General features: G+C 38.8%; 1 protein-coding gene across 13 annotated transcripts in view; it reads right to left on the bottom strand.

The window, feature by feature from the left end:
* Window positions 1-19,014, bottom strand: part of GMEB1 (glucocorticoid modulatory element binding protein 1) — a 55,349-nt gene that overhangs the window by 19,953 nt on the left and 16,382 nt on the right. Inside the window, exons 1-7 of one of the 13 annotated variants that reach the window (XM_077150586.1) lie at window positions 17,216-17,272; window positions 14,062-14,161; window positions 12,017-12,134; window positions 11,279-11,433; window positions 5,771-5,883; window positions 4,922-5,046; window positions 3,753-3,856 (exon numbers count right to left, since the gene is read on the bottom strand). In XM_077150586.1, coding sequence (XP_077006701.1) covers window positions 3,753-3,856; window positions 4,922-5,046; window positions 5,771-5,883; window positions 11,279-11,406 — 470 coding nt within the window. In that variant the 5' untranslated portion in view covers window positions 11,407-11,433; window positions 12,017-12,134; window positions 14,062-14,161; window positions 17,216-17,272. Of the gene's footprint in view, window positions 1-3,752; window positions 3,857-4,921; window positions 5,047-5,770; window positions 5,884-11,278; window positions 11,434-12,016; window positions 12,177-14,061; window positions 16,891-17,215; window positions 17,318-17,429; window positions 17,478-19,014 lie in introns of those variants that run through there. The other 12 variants (XM_077150585.1, XM_077150581.1, XM_077150579.1 and 9 more) reach the window with 12 other exon arrangements.

Genomic DNA, 19,014 nt, shown 5'->3' on the forward strand with positions numbered 1-19,014 from the left:
AAGGATGTATGCCCCCTAAGAAAAGCCATGTTTTAATATAAATCCCATTTCATAAAGGTAGAATACCTATTCAATACTGAATGTTTGAAACTGTAATCAGATCATCTCCCTGAATGATGGGATTTAGTCAAGAGTGGTTGTTAAACTGGATTAAGGGACAACATGTCTCCACCCATTTGGGTGGGTCTTGATTGGTTTATTGGAGTCCTATAAAAGAGGAAATATTTTAGAGAATGAGAGATTCAGAGAGCAGAGAATGCTGCAGCACTATGAAGCAGAGAATCCACCAGTTAGTGACCTTTGGAGATGAAGAAGGAAAACGCCTCCCTGGGAGCTTCATGAAATAGGAAGCCAGGAGAGAAAGCTAGCAGATGACACTGTATTCACCATGTTCCCTCCAGCCGAGAGAGAAGCCCTGACTGTGTCCGCCATGTGCCTTCTCACTTGAGAGAGAGACCCTGAACTTCATCGGCCTTCTTGAACCAAGGTATCTTTCCCTGGATGCCTTAAATTGGACATTTCTATAGACTTGCTTTAATTGGGACATTTTCTCGGCCTTAGAACTGTAAACCAGCAACTCATTAAATTCTCCCTTTTAAAAGCCATTCCATTTCTGGTAATAGTGAATTCTGGCAGCTAGCAAACTAGAACAACTCATGACCCAGCTATTCTACTATTCTGTATATATCCAAAAATAATAAAACAGAGTCTCAAATATATGCTTGACACCAATTATCATAGTAGCATTATCCACAACAGCGAAAAGTTAGGAGCAACCCAAGTGTCTATCAACAACGAATGGATAACAAAATGTGGTACATACATACAATGGAATATTATTCAGCAATGAAAAGGAATGAAATTCTAAGATAAGCTGCAACATGGAATAACCTTGAAAACATTATGCTCAGTAAAAAAAGCAAGGGACAACCTCTTTTGTGGCCCAGATGTGGCCTTTCTCTAAGCCCAACTCTGCAGGTAAAACCATTGCCCTTCCCTTGATGTGGGACATGACATCCAGGGATGAAAATCTCCCTGGAGGCATGGGAGATGACTCCCAGGGACGAGCCTGGCCCTGGCATGTGGGATCAATAATGCCATCCTGACAAAAAAGGGGAAAAGAAGTGTAACAAATAAGGTGTCAGTGGCTGAGAGAGTTCAAATAGAGTCAAGAGACTGTACTGGAGGTCACTCTTAGGTTTGCTTCAGTTAGACATTGCTACCTATCATAACTTGCCAAACCAAAACCAAAACCATTCCTGCCAATCCTAAAGAATACCTAGGGCATTATTTAAGATTCCACAAAGTTCGATGCACTAAGGTAACTTTCCAAAACCTACAACCTCCAGATAAGTCCTGAAATGTTGAGGGGCCAGCCCCTCCAGAACATTGACTAATTCCATTCCCCTATCCCATATTATCAACAGCCCCTTCCAAAATGAAAAAGTTAGAATAGGCATAGCCCAAATAAACCTAAAGAGTGGGAGAAAGATCAAAGGTGATAGTGGAGCTATACAGAGAAGTTTGGGTTTAACAAATGAGCATGAGTGCTGAATCAAACTGATATTTCTTTTAGTTTCCAGAACTTTAGAGCAGCTAGAAATAAAAACCTAAAATTGTGGAATTGTAACCCCTACCAAACTCTGAAATCTGTTCTACAACTAACTGTTCCGATGTACTTTGAAATTTATTGCCTTTATGTACATATATACATATTATTTAAAAAGAAGAAGGATTATAACAGAGAAGATAGGATTTAACAACTGGGCATGACTGCTGAATCACTGTATTGATATTTCTTTTTGGTCTCTAGTGTTTTGGAGCAGTAAGAAGGAAAAACGAAAAATTATGGAACTGTAACCTCTACAAACTTTAAAATCTGTTCTAGGATCTGTCCTGTAACTACTTGTTGAAGAGTGTTTTGGAAACTATTGCTTTTCTTATTCTTTGCTTTGTATATATGTAATACTATACAATAAAAAAGTTTTAAAAAAATCTGTTCTACAGGACTTAGAAACAGGGTAAGATAATGGGTAATCGGAGCTGAAGGGATACAGACTGTGCAACAGGACTAGATACAAAAACTCAAAAATGGACAGCACAATAATACCTAATTGTAAAGTAATCATGTTAAAACACTGAATGAAGCTGCATCTGAGCTATAGGCTTTTTTTTTTGTTTGTCTGTTTGTTTGTTTGTGTCTTTTTTTTTTTACTATTATTATTTTTTTTATTTTTTCTCTATATTAAAATTCTATATCTTTTTCTGTTGTTTTGCTAGTTCTTTTCCTAAATCGATGCAAATGTACTAAGAAATGATGATCATGCATCTATGTGATGATGTTAAGAATTACTGATTGCATATGTAGAATGGAATGATTTCTAAATGTTATGTTAATTTCTTTTTTTCTTTAATTAATAAAAAAAAATCTGTTCTATAACTACTTGTTAAAATGTACTTAGAAATCTATTGCTTTTTTTGTATATATGTTATATTTCACAATAAAAAAAAATTTTAAAAGCAAGGGACATAGGACATGATATCATTTATGTGAGATACCTAGAATTAGCAAATTCACAGGGATATAAAGTAGATTAGAGGTTACCAGGATATAGGAAGAGGGTATAAGGGGAAGTGTTTGCTTGGTGGGTGCAGAGTATCTGTAAATAAAAAAAATTCTACCACAGAGGTAATATACATGTTTTGGCATATTTTACTGGAGTAAATTATACTTACATGTGTGTGTTTTTAACATAGCTAAAACTGCACTATATAATCTTATAACCTTCTTTCTTTTATATCATAAGCATTTTCATTTCTAAAAATCTTCAGAAATATTTTAATAGCCACCTAATATCCTATAATGTACACTCATATGTATATAGAAAAGTCATAATTTACTTTAGATGTATATTAAGGCAAACTGCAATTTTTACCATAATAAAAAATACTATAATTAACATCTTTATGCTTGAATCTCTACAAGCACTATAGATTATTTCTTGGACAAAGTATTTAAAAATAATTAAAAAGGAAAGAGTAAGATGTTTTAAAGGCTCTTGACACATGTTTTGTGGAGAAATTTTAATTTTTTTTTTTTATTTTGCATGGTACCGGGAATCAAACCCGGGTCTCTGGCATGGCAGGCAAGCACTCTGCCTGCTGAGCCACCGTGGCCCACCCGAAATTTTAATTTTTAACCACATTTTAAAATTTTCTATCAATAGGTGAGTATTCAAGGAATACCAAATCTATGGTAATCTTTATCTGAAGGAAAAGATTGTAATAGAAAACTTGCTGCAAAAAAGGTGGGAGGATGGGAGGAGGGACTGCACAATTGTTTTTATTAACAGCACCCTTTTAGTTCACCAGTTTACTGATTTGTTAGTCGGCCTAAATGTCTCCATGGCTGTCATGCCTTGGCACCTGGCTTGGACTTGACTCTGCTTGGTGATCTCAAGCAGGTCTGTCATCTACTCCTGAGCTTTCTGCCCAGAGAGGATTCTATCCAGAATTATCTAGAAAAATTTGTCCTAGATGCTGGCAAAAGTTAAACTAATTCAGTCTTCCTTCTTTTCCTGGAATTTCAAGAATAAGTTGATGAAGGTCAAATAAATTCATGGATTGCTCAAGTCAATCCTTGAAATAGAATAAAAATCTCAAATTAAAGAGAAAAGACTGGATTCTCTGGAATCTCCCATGATTAAGTCCCAAAGGGTATGGAAAGGTGTGTATTTGCCATTAGAGCTTACCTGAGCATGATTCCACCCAGACGAATAGCTCTCTTCCAGTCCTTCAGGGTGGACTTGCCAGCTAGATGAACAAAATGCTTGGGGCTGATCAACTGATCATTGAACTAAAGTTGAAAGAAAAGTCCAAAATAATCCAGTGTCAACTTGGTCAGGCCAAGAGGGAAAAGAAAGTGATGATAACTCTACTTGTTAGGTACAAAGATACCCAGGCATCAGTCTAAGTCACTGAGACTAAGGCTTAAGTCTAAGCCTTATATTATCCAGCTTCCTGCCCTATAGCTAGAGATGATCCTTTCCTTAAGGACAGTTCCCTTTCCTAGCACAAAGCCTTATAGGACATGAGGAAGATCAGAGATGAATTTATTGATTAGCTTCTAGACTCCATTATGATCTGAATCAGATGGTTGGGGCCAGTGTTACGAAGGCTGGTCACATAAACTGAAGTTATCTATTCAGCTCTAATGATAAAATTCATGGTGTGGCAGAAAAGTATGACAGAAACCAATAGCACTACAGAGCCTCAAAACTCTGGAATCCTTAATGATTCTAGGATGATGCCATTCATGGTCACTATTATCTAGTGGCACTGCCAATGGAGACAGAATGAACAATCATTCTACAGTGTGTTCTCATGAAGATTATTTTATTTTTATCAATAATAATTTTTAATATACTTTACCACAATGCACAGAAGTGCAAGATATTTTAAGATATTATCTCATTAAATCTCCTAGCATATATATTATTCTAGCATTACATACATATGATCATTCTCATTTTAACATATGAGGCTCTGAAATATTAAATAACCTACTCAAGGTCACTCAGTTAGTCAGTGATAGAGATGGAACTTCATTCATTCATTCAGCACATATTTATTTATCATCTACTATATGACAGGTACCCTTCTATGTGCTGAGGCGATATTGATGAATAAGCAGACAAGTTTCCTGCTTTCACAGAACTTGAGCCCAGTGGCTCAATACAGGTCAATTTCACTCCAAAGTCCTCATTTGTTTCTACTGTGAAACATGGAGCTATAGCCACACACACAAATAAAAGATAAAAAAACTTTGATATGGTGAAAAGAAAAGAAGAAGCACTGAAACCACACCTTTCAAAAACAAGGAGCTACAAAATAGGCCCCGGCAAGAAGAGAAGAAAATTACCTTGACACACTTCACATTTATTCCTGGACATACAAACTTCTTCCAGAGGAGGATGGCTTTGCTCTCCCCACAAGTTATGGGGTAAGCAATTTCCATATCTTCATTTGCTTCTATAGTGCTTGCATCTGAAATTGGAAAAAATATCTGTTATTTATCATGCAACTCTTCCCCAAAGCTTATCTTCAAAATCTATAGTCTCCAGGTTCCTCTGAGGGGTTAACAGTTCATACTTGACAACACTGTTTAGAAATCCTCTGGAAGAAGTTTGGTGTAACAGCTATCTCTTAGAAGCTCCCACTATTTGCCAGATACCGTGCCATGTGCTTTTTAAAAAATTATTATTTATTTATTTTTGCCATGTGCTTTTATATGCATCATTTTACTTAGATCTTACAACCATCCTCTAAGGCAATGATTATTTCCTCTGTTTTACATATAAGTATGTGGGACTCAGAAAGGTGAAGTAATTTTCCTAAGGATACACAGCTAAGTAAGAAAGTGAGATTCAAACTGAGGTCTGTCTAACCTCAAAGTTTATTTTCTTTCCAGTGACTTTCTTCCAGTCAATACTTTGTCAGTCTTCCTCAGCAACTTCCCTCATGACAAAGACCAACCTGAAGGCTTTAATTTCTTTGGGGAATTTTTACGGATAAAAACTCTTTTCTGTAACCCTAGCAAACTGATGCTAAACAACTGCTATCAACTGACAGTCCCATCAGTGGGTTTCTCTAAAAGTACAGCATTGTTAGAGCATAATGAGAGAAAGGGGGCCTGGGACATAAAGCATAATAGCAAAATCTCAACTAAGGAAGCTAAGGTCAAAAGTACTAGATAACAACAAACACTTACCAATCCCTTCTTCAATTTTGTGTATCGTGTGAGTTTCTACTGCCACAACTGCTGTGTTGTTCTCCGACCCCGCTTCATAAATCCTGTTGTAAAAGTGTCCATCGATAAACAAACTACATAAATCATGAAAAAATTAATATTCACAGCATGGGGTTAATACATTTGTTTTATTCTATCCCATAAGGAACAAAATAAATATATTTACAATTCTACAAAAATATGAGTGCTTTGACTAGTTCCCCATTGTATTTAACTTCAAGCTGTCCAGGACTGCTTAGCAGCTACTACTATGGAAATGAATCAACAACTTTCCTCATCTCAAAGGAAAGTAATTCTTGCTACTGTATTTATAACACTACTTGCTACTATATTACAATAGACTTTAAATGCTCATGACATATAGGGTTCCTTCAAGTAAAAGACTAAGTTACTTTACAGAATTATCCTGACAAGACTAAAAATTAATGGCACTACACACTACAAGAAAGGAAGAACCATGAACTGTAGTAATATGTTGTTGACCATAGAAGATAATGTCCTTTGTTAGAATCTAGGCACTTAAAAACTTTTTTTTTTAGCACTTCAGCATTTTTTTATGGTACCATAAACATTAGAGCCTAGAGAGAGACTTTGTCCAATGTGACTAGCAGTAACTAAGAGGCACCACTTAGAGAAAAGTTATATGATCCACATCACCCTAAAATGTCTCTACCTTCTGAGAAATGGTCTCAGAAAACCTAACATGATCATATTTATTATAAGCCTAATATGTTAATTATTGCAGCTTGTTATTTGAAAGCATTCCCCGAGTTATCTCCTTTGTCTCAATGGCCACCCACCTCCATGGTGATACTTCTAGGCACAGGCCCCCCCCTTCTAAATTTCACACTAGGATACAATTAACTACTAAATGAAGAAATACATTTGTATGTCCCAGAGGACTTTGTTGAGTTCAATATGTCTAAAATAACCTCATTAGTGAGTCCCTCTCACTCCCCTCAGTTTACTCCTTTTCTTGCTATACTCCTCATCTTTGTTAATGGCACCACCCAACACACTGTAGTCAAAGATAGAAACTTTGGAATTACATTAGATTTCTAACTTTTCTTCCTTATCTTTCACATAGTCACCAAATCTTGGCAGATATACCTCTTTAACTCCAACCATTCTCTCTATCTCCATCGCCACTGATACTGCCTTAATTCAGGCATCATCGTCTCTAGTCTGGACTAGTCTATGTGCAAGTAACTTATCTTCTATACTCACACTAGAGTGACCTTGTAAATCCCTCCTCAAAACCTTCAAGACCACTCTCCTCACTGTTAAAATAAACCCCAAATCTTTAATGTATTTGAGCCCCTCCAAGATTTGACCCCTGGTTTCAACTCTTCCCAAGTCCTATCTTACAATCCAGCACCAGTCATACCAAACTATTTGTCGTTCCCCAAAATGCCATCTTCTCTTTTACCTTCGATCTTTGCTTTTACTTCTCCCTCTGCCCAGAATAACCTTTCCCATCTATTTGTTTTGGAATAAATAGCCTCTATGATGTTTTTCATACTTCGTCCATGTATGAAAGAAGTATAATCACCCGTTTGCTCCTTCGTAATCCAACTGTACTTTGGACTTTTTCTCATAGCACCTATAACACTTCATAATATATACCTGTTTACCTATCTCCCCTGGTGTATATTTAAGAAGTCCCTGAAAGCACAGATTTGTCTTATTCATTTATTCAATTTTGTATGTCCATCAGACAGATACTGACTGGAACATGGCATAGCACTCAATAAATGGCTGTTCAATGAATGACTGCTATGAATATGAGAAACCATCGCTTCAAGCAAGATTAGTAAACCCCTTCTAAATTGATCAATATATGAAAAGTCCCTTAAAATAAGTTCTCATTTATATACAATTTCAATAAATTGTACTTTGGGATAAAAAAGTAGGGGGCATATTTAATATTTTTATGAGTAAACAAGATTTTATTAGGGGAATGTCTTCTAAAGTAACTCAGAGTAATGAGGTAAATACCCTATATCTACTACAACTATAATAAAAGATAATAACATAATTCATACCACGCCTCATGAATCATCAAAAGAAAGCAAAATTATGTCTACTACAGCTTTCAAGATAAGTTCACTTTATTGTATATATTTTTCTGAAAACTGATAAATCCTTTATAGAATAAGTTATTTTTATCCAGAATGTTAAGGAAAGATATTCTGATAAATTGAATATTGGATTAAGAATTAGGATTCTCAAAAAATGAATGATTATTACATAAAATAAGAGGTGTCCTACTGATCTGAAAGAGTTAATGCATCTTCCTAACACCTTAAGCTTTCTACTAGGAAGGGATATGGGCATTAAAGGGAAAATAGGGCCACTACTCCTCAAACTGAACTATTCTATTACATTTGAACTGATTTCCTCTACAGAATAATGAAATCAGTCAATACACTAAGTAGCCTTATGTAGTTATAAAGTCACTAGACTTCATATTATACTAGCAAGTTTATTATGAATTCAGAATAAGCTGGAAAGCCAAGAATGGTGAGGAAATCCTAGTTCCTTCACTCCTTTTGGGAATTTTTTTTTAGCATGGTATAAAAGAGATTTTATTTGAAAAAGTTAATAGCCATTCTTTTTTTTTTAAAGAAAGCATTCCCTGAGCAAGTCTTCCATCTTGAACTCTCATAATTAAAAGCCTTATAGATACTTTAGTATCTGTTTTAAAAAAAAGTTAAATGCAGATATATTTTAAAGTCAATGTAGTTTTAATATGAAAGTATCATCTTATACAATGTGTCATATTCTATGCATTAATATTAAAAAAACTGTTACCAGACGAGCTACTTTTGTTTCATAATGTATCCCTGAAAATGTGTAAAATGCCATATATGTATAAGCTAAAAAGACACACAAAGGGAGTGCTATATATTGAAATCTAAAGTGTTTATATAAAATCCCTAATTATTTCTTGCCTTTTATATATAATCTTCACCAATATATTCCCAGCATTTCACATTCCCAGTCTCCAAACATGGTCTATGATTGTTTCTTTCTTTCATGCTTGAACTTACAGCTAATCAGGTTGTGACTGAGACTGAAAACTAGCACCCGATGATTTCCATCTTTCATCTCCCCTATGTTTAACCTATGAGATCTGTACTTCTTATCATTAGTATCAATGTTTTTGTTTCCCACTCATTTTTATAAAATAAGGTCAAAATAAATAAAATATTCAAATAATTAGATAATACCACTGTAGAAATCAACTGAGCATTGACTATCAAGCATCTCAAAATGCAGTCTCTCAAAAATGCTTATTCATTAGTACATGTACTAAATTCATGAACAATGCTTGGGGAGTCAGTATATGTCATACAAAGATGCCTATATCTAATCAAACAACTAGAAGCTTCCAGGAGAGGCAATATCATTAGGAAAATTAAAGAGATAGAAAAAATAAAATAAATAGAACTAAATCTTCAAAAGAACTTAGTCTTTAAATAACAGAGTTCTTTCTGTCTCTGCTAAGGATAAAACTAGGAACAAAAGGAGCACTTTAAGAAAGAGAAGAAACTGTGCTCCATGGAAAAATAAAGCTGCCAAGAACTTGTTATGCGTTGAATTGTGTCCCCCCAAAAGACATGTTCAAGTCTTAACCCCCATCCTGTGAATGTTGCCTTATTTGGAATAGGATTATTTCAGAAGGAATTAGTTAAATTAAAATTAGGTCATACTGGAGAATGGTGGATCCTTAATCCAATATTACTGGCATCCTTATAAAAAGGGGAGAAGAGGCATAGAAAGAATATCATGTGAAGATAGAAACAAGAAAGAATGCGATTTAGAGATGGAGGCAGAGATGGGAATAATCCATCTACAAGCCAAGGAATGCTGAGCATTGCCAGCAAACACCAGAAGCTAGAACAGGCAAGGAAGGATTCTCCCATACAGGTTTCAGAGGGAGCATGGCCCTGCCAACACCTTGATTTTGTACTTCCAGCCCCCAGAATCATAAGATGATACATTTCCGTAGTTTTAAGTCACCAGGTTTGTAGTACTTAGTTTCAGCAACCCTAGTAAACTGATATACTCTTCATGTACCAAAAGGTAACATGTGCAGGCAGGTAACAGTGGTTCACTGGCAGAGTTCTCACCTGCGAAGTCAGGGAGACCCGGGTTTGATTCCCGGTGCCTGGCCATGTTAAAAAAAAAAAAAAGGTAATATTTGCAACAAATGAAATTTTCAAATATGTGAATCTGAATAAGCATGCAAAATCTGTTGGCACCAAAAAAGATTTTAATCAGCTAACTATATGTCAGGAATAATGTATATCAACTTTCTCTTACAGATCTTGGAATATTTCCGGCATGTTTAACAATATTCAGAAATGTCAACAAACTGTTATATTAAAAAAAAACTAAAATGAAAAGAAGCTCCTTATCTTTTTTTTCTTTCTTTTTTTTTTTTTTTCACATGGGCAGGCACCAGGAATCGAAGGTCCTTATCTTTTAAAGACACATACTAATGTCTGGGATTTGGATCAAAAAAATTCAGGAATAGGTGGATGTAGAGATGAAACAAGACTGGCCATGTGTTGATAATCACTGAAGCTGAGGACTTACAAAGAGTTTATTATACTATTTTCTTCATTTTTGCATATATTTGAAAGTTTATATGATAAAAAGTTTTTTTAATTACCAAGAGAGGTTACTGATTGGCTTTCTCTAGAAATATTTAAGAAAGGTATATTATTTACTAGATTGGAATTAGATTATGAATTTGTCGAGAATAATTTCTAATTTTATGAAGAAATCTTTTATGCACAACCCAAGAAAGAATAACTATCTTCCTTTTCTCTGTAGATCTAATTCTTATTTATCCTTCAAGATCTTTTCCAAATCTCATCTCTTCTTTTTTCCAAGTTCATAGTGACCTCTGATCTTCAAAGAACTTTCTAACCATGCCATTTAGTACTCCTTAGATTTTTCCATGTTAGTGATCTTTTTGGTTTTTACAATTAACTTTAAGTTCCATGATGGCAGAACCATCTGATGTATTACTTTCAACACCTTAGTAATATGTTATATTTTAGTAGGTGGTTGATATATAGTTTTTGATAAACTAACCTTGATAGTTTACCCATTCATGAGGATTCAGAGATTTTTCTAGCAGGAATACTTTTGTAATTGCCTTGTTTAATCTCCTTCAACTTTACACTGTCTTTTGGTAAACATGTACCAAGGCCTTGTGCTAGATAGTGTGGATAAATAAGAGTTCAGTGAAAAAGAAGAGGAATAGAAATAAGGAGTATTTCTCTTATCAAAATGATGAATATATGACACATTATATTATAGAGATGAAAATTTAGCCAGGTGTAAGAGATTGGTGTTGAATGCTCCACTGTGCTAAGCAATCATAAAGTTATAATTTCCCCACCCTTTAAACCTCCCAAATTTTCCAGAATATCCAAATCTCTAGTCACTTACCCTTGCTGCACAGGCTGTAGCTGCAAGATCACCTGGGTTTTAGTGTCTTCAGGGTTCTCCCCTTCATTTCCTTCAGTGGGTACCACAACTACATCCCCCACTGGGACACTCACTTCTGCATTAGCCATCTTTCACATGAAGTCAGATAGCTAGGGCTGTTATGAGGAACAAGAAACACCAGTAACTTTGTCTGGTTTGAAAAGATGGCAACCATAGAAGAGAAATACCAAAATAATGATTACCAATTCCAAGGGTACCCTGGAGATCATGGTCCTCTGAAAGGACAGGAACTGTGAGGAGGGACTGACATAGACTCTATTCTTTCCAGAAATACCTCAGGACTCACTTGCTATTGTAGGTTTTCTTAAGTATATCTGATACTTCTAGTGCTGCGATGGCTGGAGCTAATTCTACCATCTTGTGAGAACAGACTGTACATATCTCTTCCCAACTCCAAGTTCAGTGACATTAAATTGGTAGCTTGAAATCAGTGATGCTGGGAGTAGTTATACCACAGAAATTGGTAAATGCTACACATCAGGCTTTTGGTTTTGCTTGTTTTTTTTTTTCAGGAGAGGCAGTTTGATGGTACACCACCAGTTCCACCCAACTAGTAAGCTCCTATTTCTTTTCTTGAGAGCCAGCCATTACACCTCATCAAGTGTTCTGTCCTTTAAAAATACTTAATAAGTATCTGCTGACTGAACTAAACTAAGTGAAAACAGGAAGATGACTTGCATTATGTAGTTGCTTAACAAACGTTGAATCCAAGCGCACGACGTCCAGGAACTGCTTAATACCTCTTTGCCTCAGACTGAATGGAGAGATGATCTCATATTGCAGCTCCCTTACAGGCCTGTTGGGGAAACGGGTGTCCCACACCAAGTGCTCCTTGACTCTAAATTAATTCAAAGCATTGTCCCAATCTTAATGAAAATTTAGATACTCAGGATATTCTGAAGCTATCAATCTTCACATTTGAAAAGAAAGTGGAGAGTCACTTAAGACAGTATAAATAACAGCTAAGTATTTACTTAAATATATGAAGATGCTTAAGACTGTGCCTGATCAGAGTAGGCATACAATGGATGAAGGCTTGAATATGTAACTAGTGGTCAGAAGACCTAATCCAAGTCTCAGCTCTTCCACAAGGCTTGTTTGACTATAACACACATATTTAAGCACGGCATTCAAAGCAATTTAGCGCCCAAATACTCTTCTAGTTTTATTTGCAATTATAATGTCCCTAAAATCTTAAGCTCCAGCCAAACCAACCCCACACTGAACTATGAACATACAATGTATTTTGAAGTTTCTGTGCCTTTGCTATTCCCTAAGCCTGAAATGACTTTCTCTCCCATCTCCATGAAACCATTGCCAAATCATTCTCTTTTCTGCATTTCCCCAGCACTTGGTTTGTAGCTCTCTTACCAGCATTTATCACACTGTGCTCTGTATTGCAGTTAATTGAATAGACATCTATTGCCATCAATGCACTCCATTCTCAGTGAGGACAGATGCTCTGTCTCATCTAAAAATCTTTGTGCCTCCCACAGCAGGCACTGACATATGTTGGTTCAATTGATTCTGGTTTGCATCTGACCAAGTTAAAATTTCTCAAATCTGACTTCTACTTCTGCCCTTTATGATCCTCACATTCAAACTTTTTTTTCTAAATTCTATATCCATTATATCCAGCTTCAATGATGTATTGTAGGACCCTTAGACTGAACTCATGTTCCCTCTCAAACCTCCTCCCATGTTTCTTGTCTCAGTAAATAGTGCTGCCCTCCAGTCATTTTCTCAAGCTAGAAACTAAGGAATAATTCTTGACTCCTTGCTTCCTTCTCTTTTTAAATCCAACTGACCACCACATCCTATCCATCCAACCCCTATATATTTTTTTCAACTATCTCCTACTCTTCATCTTTGCTGCCACATGATATTCTGGGTCTTACAGGTGCTCTTGCACCTAGATTTTTCCAGCTGCTTCTCATCATTATCCTAATATCTACTCTTGCTCTCTTCCGATTCATTCTCCATAAAGAAGCCAGAATGATCTTACTGAAGGCCACAAGCCATTTTCCCACTTAAATATCCTGCAATGGAATCCTGTTGCTGCTAGAATGAAGTACAAACACTTTAACAGGGCCTACAACCTCCAAGTCTGACCCTGATTCATCACAAGCCTCATTACTCACAGACACGCTCCTCATATTCAGGCTCCTATTATTGAAATTTTTTTCCAATTTCTCAAACATGACATATTTCCTCACCTAAGCCTTCACATGTGTTTCTTCTACCTGGAATTCTCTTCCCCCTCCTTTTTGGTTAGTTTCTGCTGATCTTTTGCAATTTATTTCTAACATCACTTCCTGGGGAAGGCTTTATGTGATTTCCTTGACTAAGTTTGAGCCGGTATCCTTGCTCCCTCAGTTTCTACAGTACTTCTCCAACCACCATCATTGCACTTCATCAGCCTCTCCCCGCAAACTGAACATTGTGGGAGAGCAAGGATTGCTTCTCTCACTGTGAGTTACCCATCAGTTTCCCCATGCCTAGCATAGTGCCCAGCACTTAAGACGATTTCTATCTACGAAACTGCCTATTGGAACCTCTCTAAGGTACCTTTCTGGTACATAGCAGGTCTGTAAGAAATGTTTTGAATGATTCCCTTACCCTAAAAGGCCTCTAGAACTTTCTAAATTTCTAAGTTAGGAAATGTAAATTATCTTAAGGAACCTAAGTGACCCATCATTATAGACAGCTGAACAAAAACTTACTGAGTCTACTCAACATCAGACACAGAGTTAGGCTCCTTGGATATGAAGAGGGACAGTACTTGCTCTTAAGGAACTACAGATGGGAAAGAGATGCACGGCACTGTCAAATATAGAGGAAAAAAGTAACTGTAAGATATTACAGTAAACAATCTGAACTTCCGAAAGTTAAAGGATTAAAACTAGAATCATTAAAATGTATGTAAAGAATCATGTAAAATGTATCAATTAAAATAGCTAACATTTATTCAACATTCATTATGTGCCACGCACTCTGCTCTTACTACTTCAATATTTTAAAATATTTTCATATTTTAATTAATTTAAAAGATGTCATACTTTAGCAAGTAGTAATCTTATGGAATTTATTACTCCAAAATAGAGGTTCAAATATAAAAAAATATTAAAAGCTTAGGTAAATTAAAACCTCAGAAAGATGCTTCTAATTTCAACCCTCTACCCTAAAGTTGAATCTCTTTTGCAACATTTTGAATAAATTGTTTACTAGCTATTGGATTAACACTTTCCCCCACAAAATTTGTATCTCACTCCTCACCCCTCCCACACCTTGGAACCCTACAGGAATGTTCTGCCTGTTTTTCTAACCTGAGAATTTATCAGAGAAGATAATTATAGTTATCCATGTCTCTCAATGTCAGTCAGAGAAATGGATCTGATTCAACATGGCCATTCTGAACATTCTTTAGAGAAACAAGTTTGGGTTGAATTATCTCTTATTACTATGAATACCAAATTCTTAGAAAGTAACCCTAAACCAGTTCTACAGATTACACTGGCTAAGTACAAGCTGACTGTAATGTGTTGAGTAGCTCTTGTTTAAAGCAACAAAAACTCCTGAGGCAAGATGAGTTGATCCTTTGGGTATTTCACGGAAGGAGCCTTAGAGTATTTATTGCGGAATCACAGAACATTCTCCAATTCTAGGGGAACACACATAAACGAAATATGTCAAATTTATGTGAAAAGTAAGAATTATTTTATTATTATTAAAGACAAAAAAGGCACTTTGAAACTGGGCACATAACTAACTACTCAGATAAGCAACTGGAAAACTAAACAAATGATATCTGACCTACTCTGGATTAAATCTATTTTTGTGTGTCCAGAAAACCAATGTTTAGAAGATGACTAGATGTTTTGTGTGAAGTAAGCACAAGTATTACATGGTTACAGGGACATCTGGGTTGAAAGTGAGTAAGAAAAGAAATACCAGATATTCTGATTTTTGATAACTCGAAATGTATTTACCCCATACTCTACTGTAACCTTTATTCTATGCTTTTGCATGTGTGGTCTATTCTTAAGACATTTTCAAGTTAAACTTTATTACTTGAGGCCAAAATTTTGATGTTTTTCCTTCTTTATTTTTTCTCATCCATTTAGTAGATGATCCAGAGTCTACCAGATGTAATGGTGCCATTAAATCGACTACAGAAAAACCACTGTGAGGGAAATATTCAGAGCAAATGGAAATATCCACAGATCAGAGACAACTATATTTGGTGTTTAGGGATGCAATGGAATAACAGAGCTCTTTGAAGGGTCATTCCATCAGAGTCTGGGGAACTTCTGCTCAGGACAAGACTAAAATAGGGTTCAAGTTAACCCAGTGAAGTTGAGGACAAGTTAGCTATTCAATATATGTCTGCCGAAGTAAATATGAATGAAAAAGTCATCATTAAAACCAAAAGACATTAAATATACATAATTGCTATAAGGCTGACAGAATTAAGAGAGACAGAACCATGTTATGAAAAACTTCCCTAAAAGCACTTTGGTGGCCATCAGCAGGAGGTTAAGGGCTGCGGAGAATCTCTCTGTGAAACTAGAATTATCTGATAGTCCCTTTTCCTGATCCTTTGAGATACAAAGGAAAACTCTGCTTGGTACTTCCAAATAGCACCAAGGTCCACTTTATGCCTGGTAGGGTGTGGTTTGGGGACTTCTCTTATGCTGAGAGAATTCAAGCCTCCTTCTGTTCTTTGGATAGCCAAGCCTTGCCCCAACCCCACTCCCGAATTGCTGCACCTTATATATCTGTCTGGGAGAGCACTCCCCAGGACCCTCAGGTAGGATTCTGCCCTTCTATCTTTTGCCCCTCAATTAGAGGACCTGTCATTTCTGAAAGTGGGGGGTACACTAAGCTTCTTCCTCTGGTCTTTCCTATAGCCCTTAAAAACACGGGCTTCCCCATCTCCTCAGACATACCAGATTACCCTGTTCTCTACCTGTAGTCAGGGAGTACTCTAGTCTTCACACAGCCTTAGAACCTACTTCTGGTAGCTATGAGGTGTCTTCCTACCGTCCTCTCAATTTGTGGGAAGGCACGGGCCTGATCAGTTTCCCTTGGATCTCCTCTTCCTTGTCCCCTGCTCCCACTACCCAAGTCTTTTACCATGCCTTCGGAAATGCACCTGCTTCTTTCCCCCTCGACTAGGTGGTCGAGTCCTTTAACGTGCCCCTCGGGAGAAGCTCGGACACTCCCTCCCTCGGCAGAAGCCTCTCTCTGCCCTATGTCCCCTGCCAAGGCTCGGAGGGTCTCCTCCCGGGCAGGCATATGGGTGTCCCTCTCCTTTCGGCAAGCCGGGCCTCTAACCAGCTCCTCATCAGTGGGCCAGGTGTTTCTCAGACCACGCCTCTCGGACTACCCCGGGTTCTCCCGACCCCTCGCCGGGATCCAGGTCGCCCGGACCTCTCAGTCCAGAGTCACTCCGGCCCCTCCCAGCCCCTTGGCCGAGGACTTCCGGGCCCCAAGGTCTGGGGGCCCCGGGGCTCCGGGGCCCCCCACTGCCGGGCTCGCCGGCCTCCACTCCCCACGGCCGGGGGTCCCGAGGCCCGGAAGCCTAGGACCGAGCCAGGGCAGCGCGGCCGGCCGCGCTGGGGGCGGCCCGGAGGCTCGGGCGGACCCAGCGGCAGCGTCCCCCCACCCCCCCCCGCGGCGCCGCGACGTCCGCTCGCTCCCCGGCGGCGGCGGCGGCACGCACAGGGCGTGGGGAGGCGCCCGCGGAGGCAGCAGCCCCCCGCCCCCTGCGCGCCCGCCCGCCCTCGCCGGCCGCCGCGCGGCCCCCGCGCCCGCCCCCCCGCCCCCACCCCACCCCGCGCCCGCGCCCGCGCGCCCACCCCTCCCCCTCCTCACCGTCTCCGTCGGGCGGGCGGGCGGCGAGCGGCCAGGGCGGGCGGGCGACGGAGCATGCGCAGAGGCCGCCACGGCTGGTATCTACACCGCCGCCGCCAGGCCGGGCTTCAACACTTCCGGCCGCCGCCGCCGGCGAGCTGGCGCCTTAAAGGGGACGCGTCCCTATTGCCGGCCTCGCGGAGGATAAACTCATCCGGAGCGATTTGGGCCTTACCTGAGCAGAGGTCTTATGCTCTTGAAAGGTAGTGCTGGAAAGGACACTAGAGACCCTATAACTCTTCTCCCCCTGCTTCATTGGTGAGAAAACAGACCTAAATAAAATCATTAGCTCATCTACAATCAGGATCAAAACCAACTCTCTCCACTCCTCTGGAGGACTCTACCCCCTTACCCTCCCAAAATCCTGTTTTGTGAAGCTTACATCTTTTTAGACCTTCAGAAGTTAATACCCAAGTACTAATTTGGGAACAGAAGACCTGCTTGAGCAGGAGTCAGTAACTGGTCACGAGGACTCGAGCAAGCTTCTGAAATTCTCTCACCCATTCATGTTTGCCAAGCCTTTTCTGGTTGTGAGGTTTTGGGTCCAATTTTTGACTTTTCAGAAGCTTTGCAACTTTAGGGAAGTTAACAGCGCTTATCCTCTATCTAACGTAAGACATAAGATTATTGTGAGTGTTTAATGAGGTGATATGTGAAAAAGTGCTTAGGAAAGTTCCTGGGGTCAGTAATAGCTATTAATAAATATTAAGACCTTTCTATGGCCAAGCTGTGGGGAAAATGTTTTTGTATCATTTAATATAGCGACCATACTAAGTAGGTTCTTAATCACTCCCATTTTACCTAATCTCTCAAGGTCACGTCACCTGTAAGTGGCATGGCCTAGATTTAAATTCAGGCCCTTTTTGCAGAGTCCACGGGTTATAACCACTAAGATGGATGGTATTGTTAATGAGAACAAATGAGATCATGATGTACAGGCACTTTGGGGAGTGGGGGTCAGGGGGTGGAAGAAATTTGTGTCCCCATCTTGCCTCCTATCAGTGGTACCTCTGCCCTCAGTCCCCTGTGCCTAAAGAGACTTGAGGAGCTGTTGGAAGTTCTGCAGGTTCTTGTTTCAAGACAGGCAAAGTAGCCTGGAGTCAAACGACAGAATTGGATTTGGGGTCAAACAGCCTAGATTCTAAGCTTGGCAAGTAGCAGCTCCAGGATCTTGTACAAGTCACTGCCTCCCATAAGTTTTGATTTCCTCATCCATAAAGTACGAATAACTATCCACTCTTCTCACCTCTCAGGGCTTTTATGAGAAGCAAATGGGGAGGGTTGGTGTCCATGTTAGCGTCTGTTCTTATGATCAAGAACTTCCACATCAGCACATGATTCTGAATTAAGGGGGTTAGTCATGACTGGTCTCTTGACCTCTGTGAACTAGTCAAAATCATCTGAGTGTTCTGATTATGCATCGTGCCCTCATTGACACTTCTGTCCCTGCCTTCCAGAAGCTCTTGGTCCACCTTTTTGAGAGACAGAATTGTAAACAGGTAAAGGACAGTTGTGGTAGGTGTTATCACAGAAATATGAACAAAGAACTAAAAAAAAGTACAAAGGACTTTCCCTGGAGGATTCCTGGAAGGTTTTCATAGAGAAGGGGACATTTGAGCTTGGTCACAACGGCTAACAAGAGTTCATCCAAGGGACAAATGGGGAGGGACATTCCAAAAGAAACAAAGACAAAGAAGTTGGAATTGATGAGAGATGGAGCTGAAGAGGAAGGCTGGGAACCAGGCAGTTGTGGTAATCAT

Source organism: Tamandua tetradactyla, chromosome 2 (genome assembly GCF_023851605.1).
Source record: "Tamandua tetradactyla isolate mTamTet1 chromosome 2, mTamTet1.pri, whole genome shotgun sequence".
NCBI classification, from domain to species: Eukaryota; Metazoa; Chordata; class Mammalia; order Pilosa; family Myrmecophagidae; genus Tamandua; species Tamandua tetradactyla.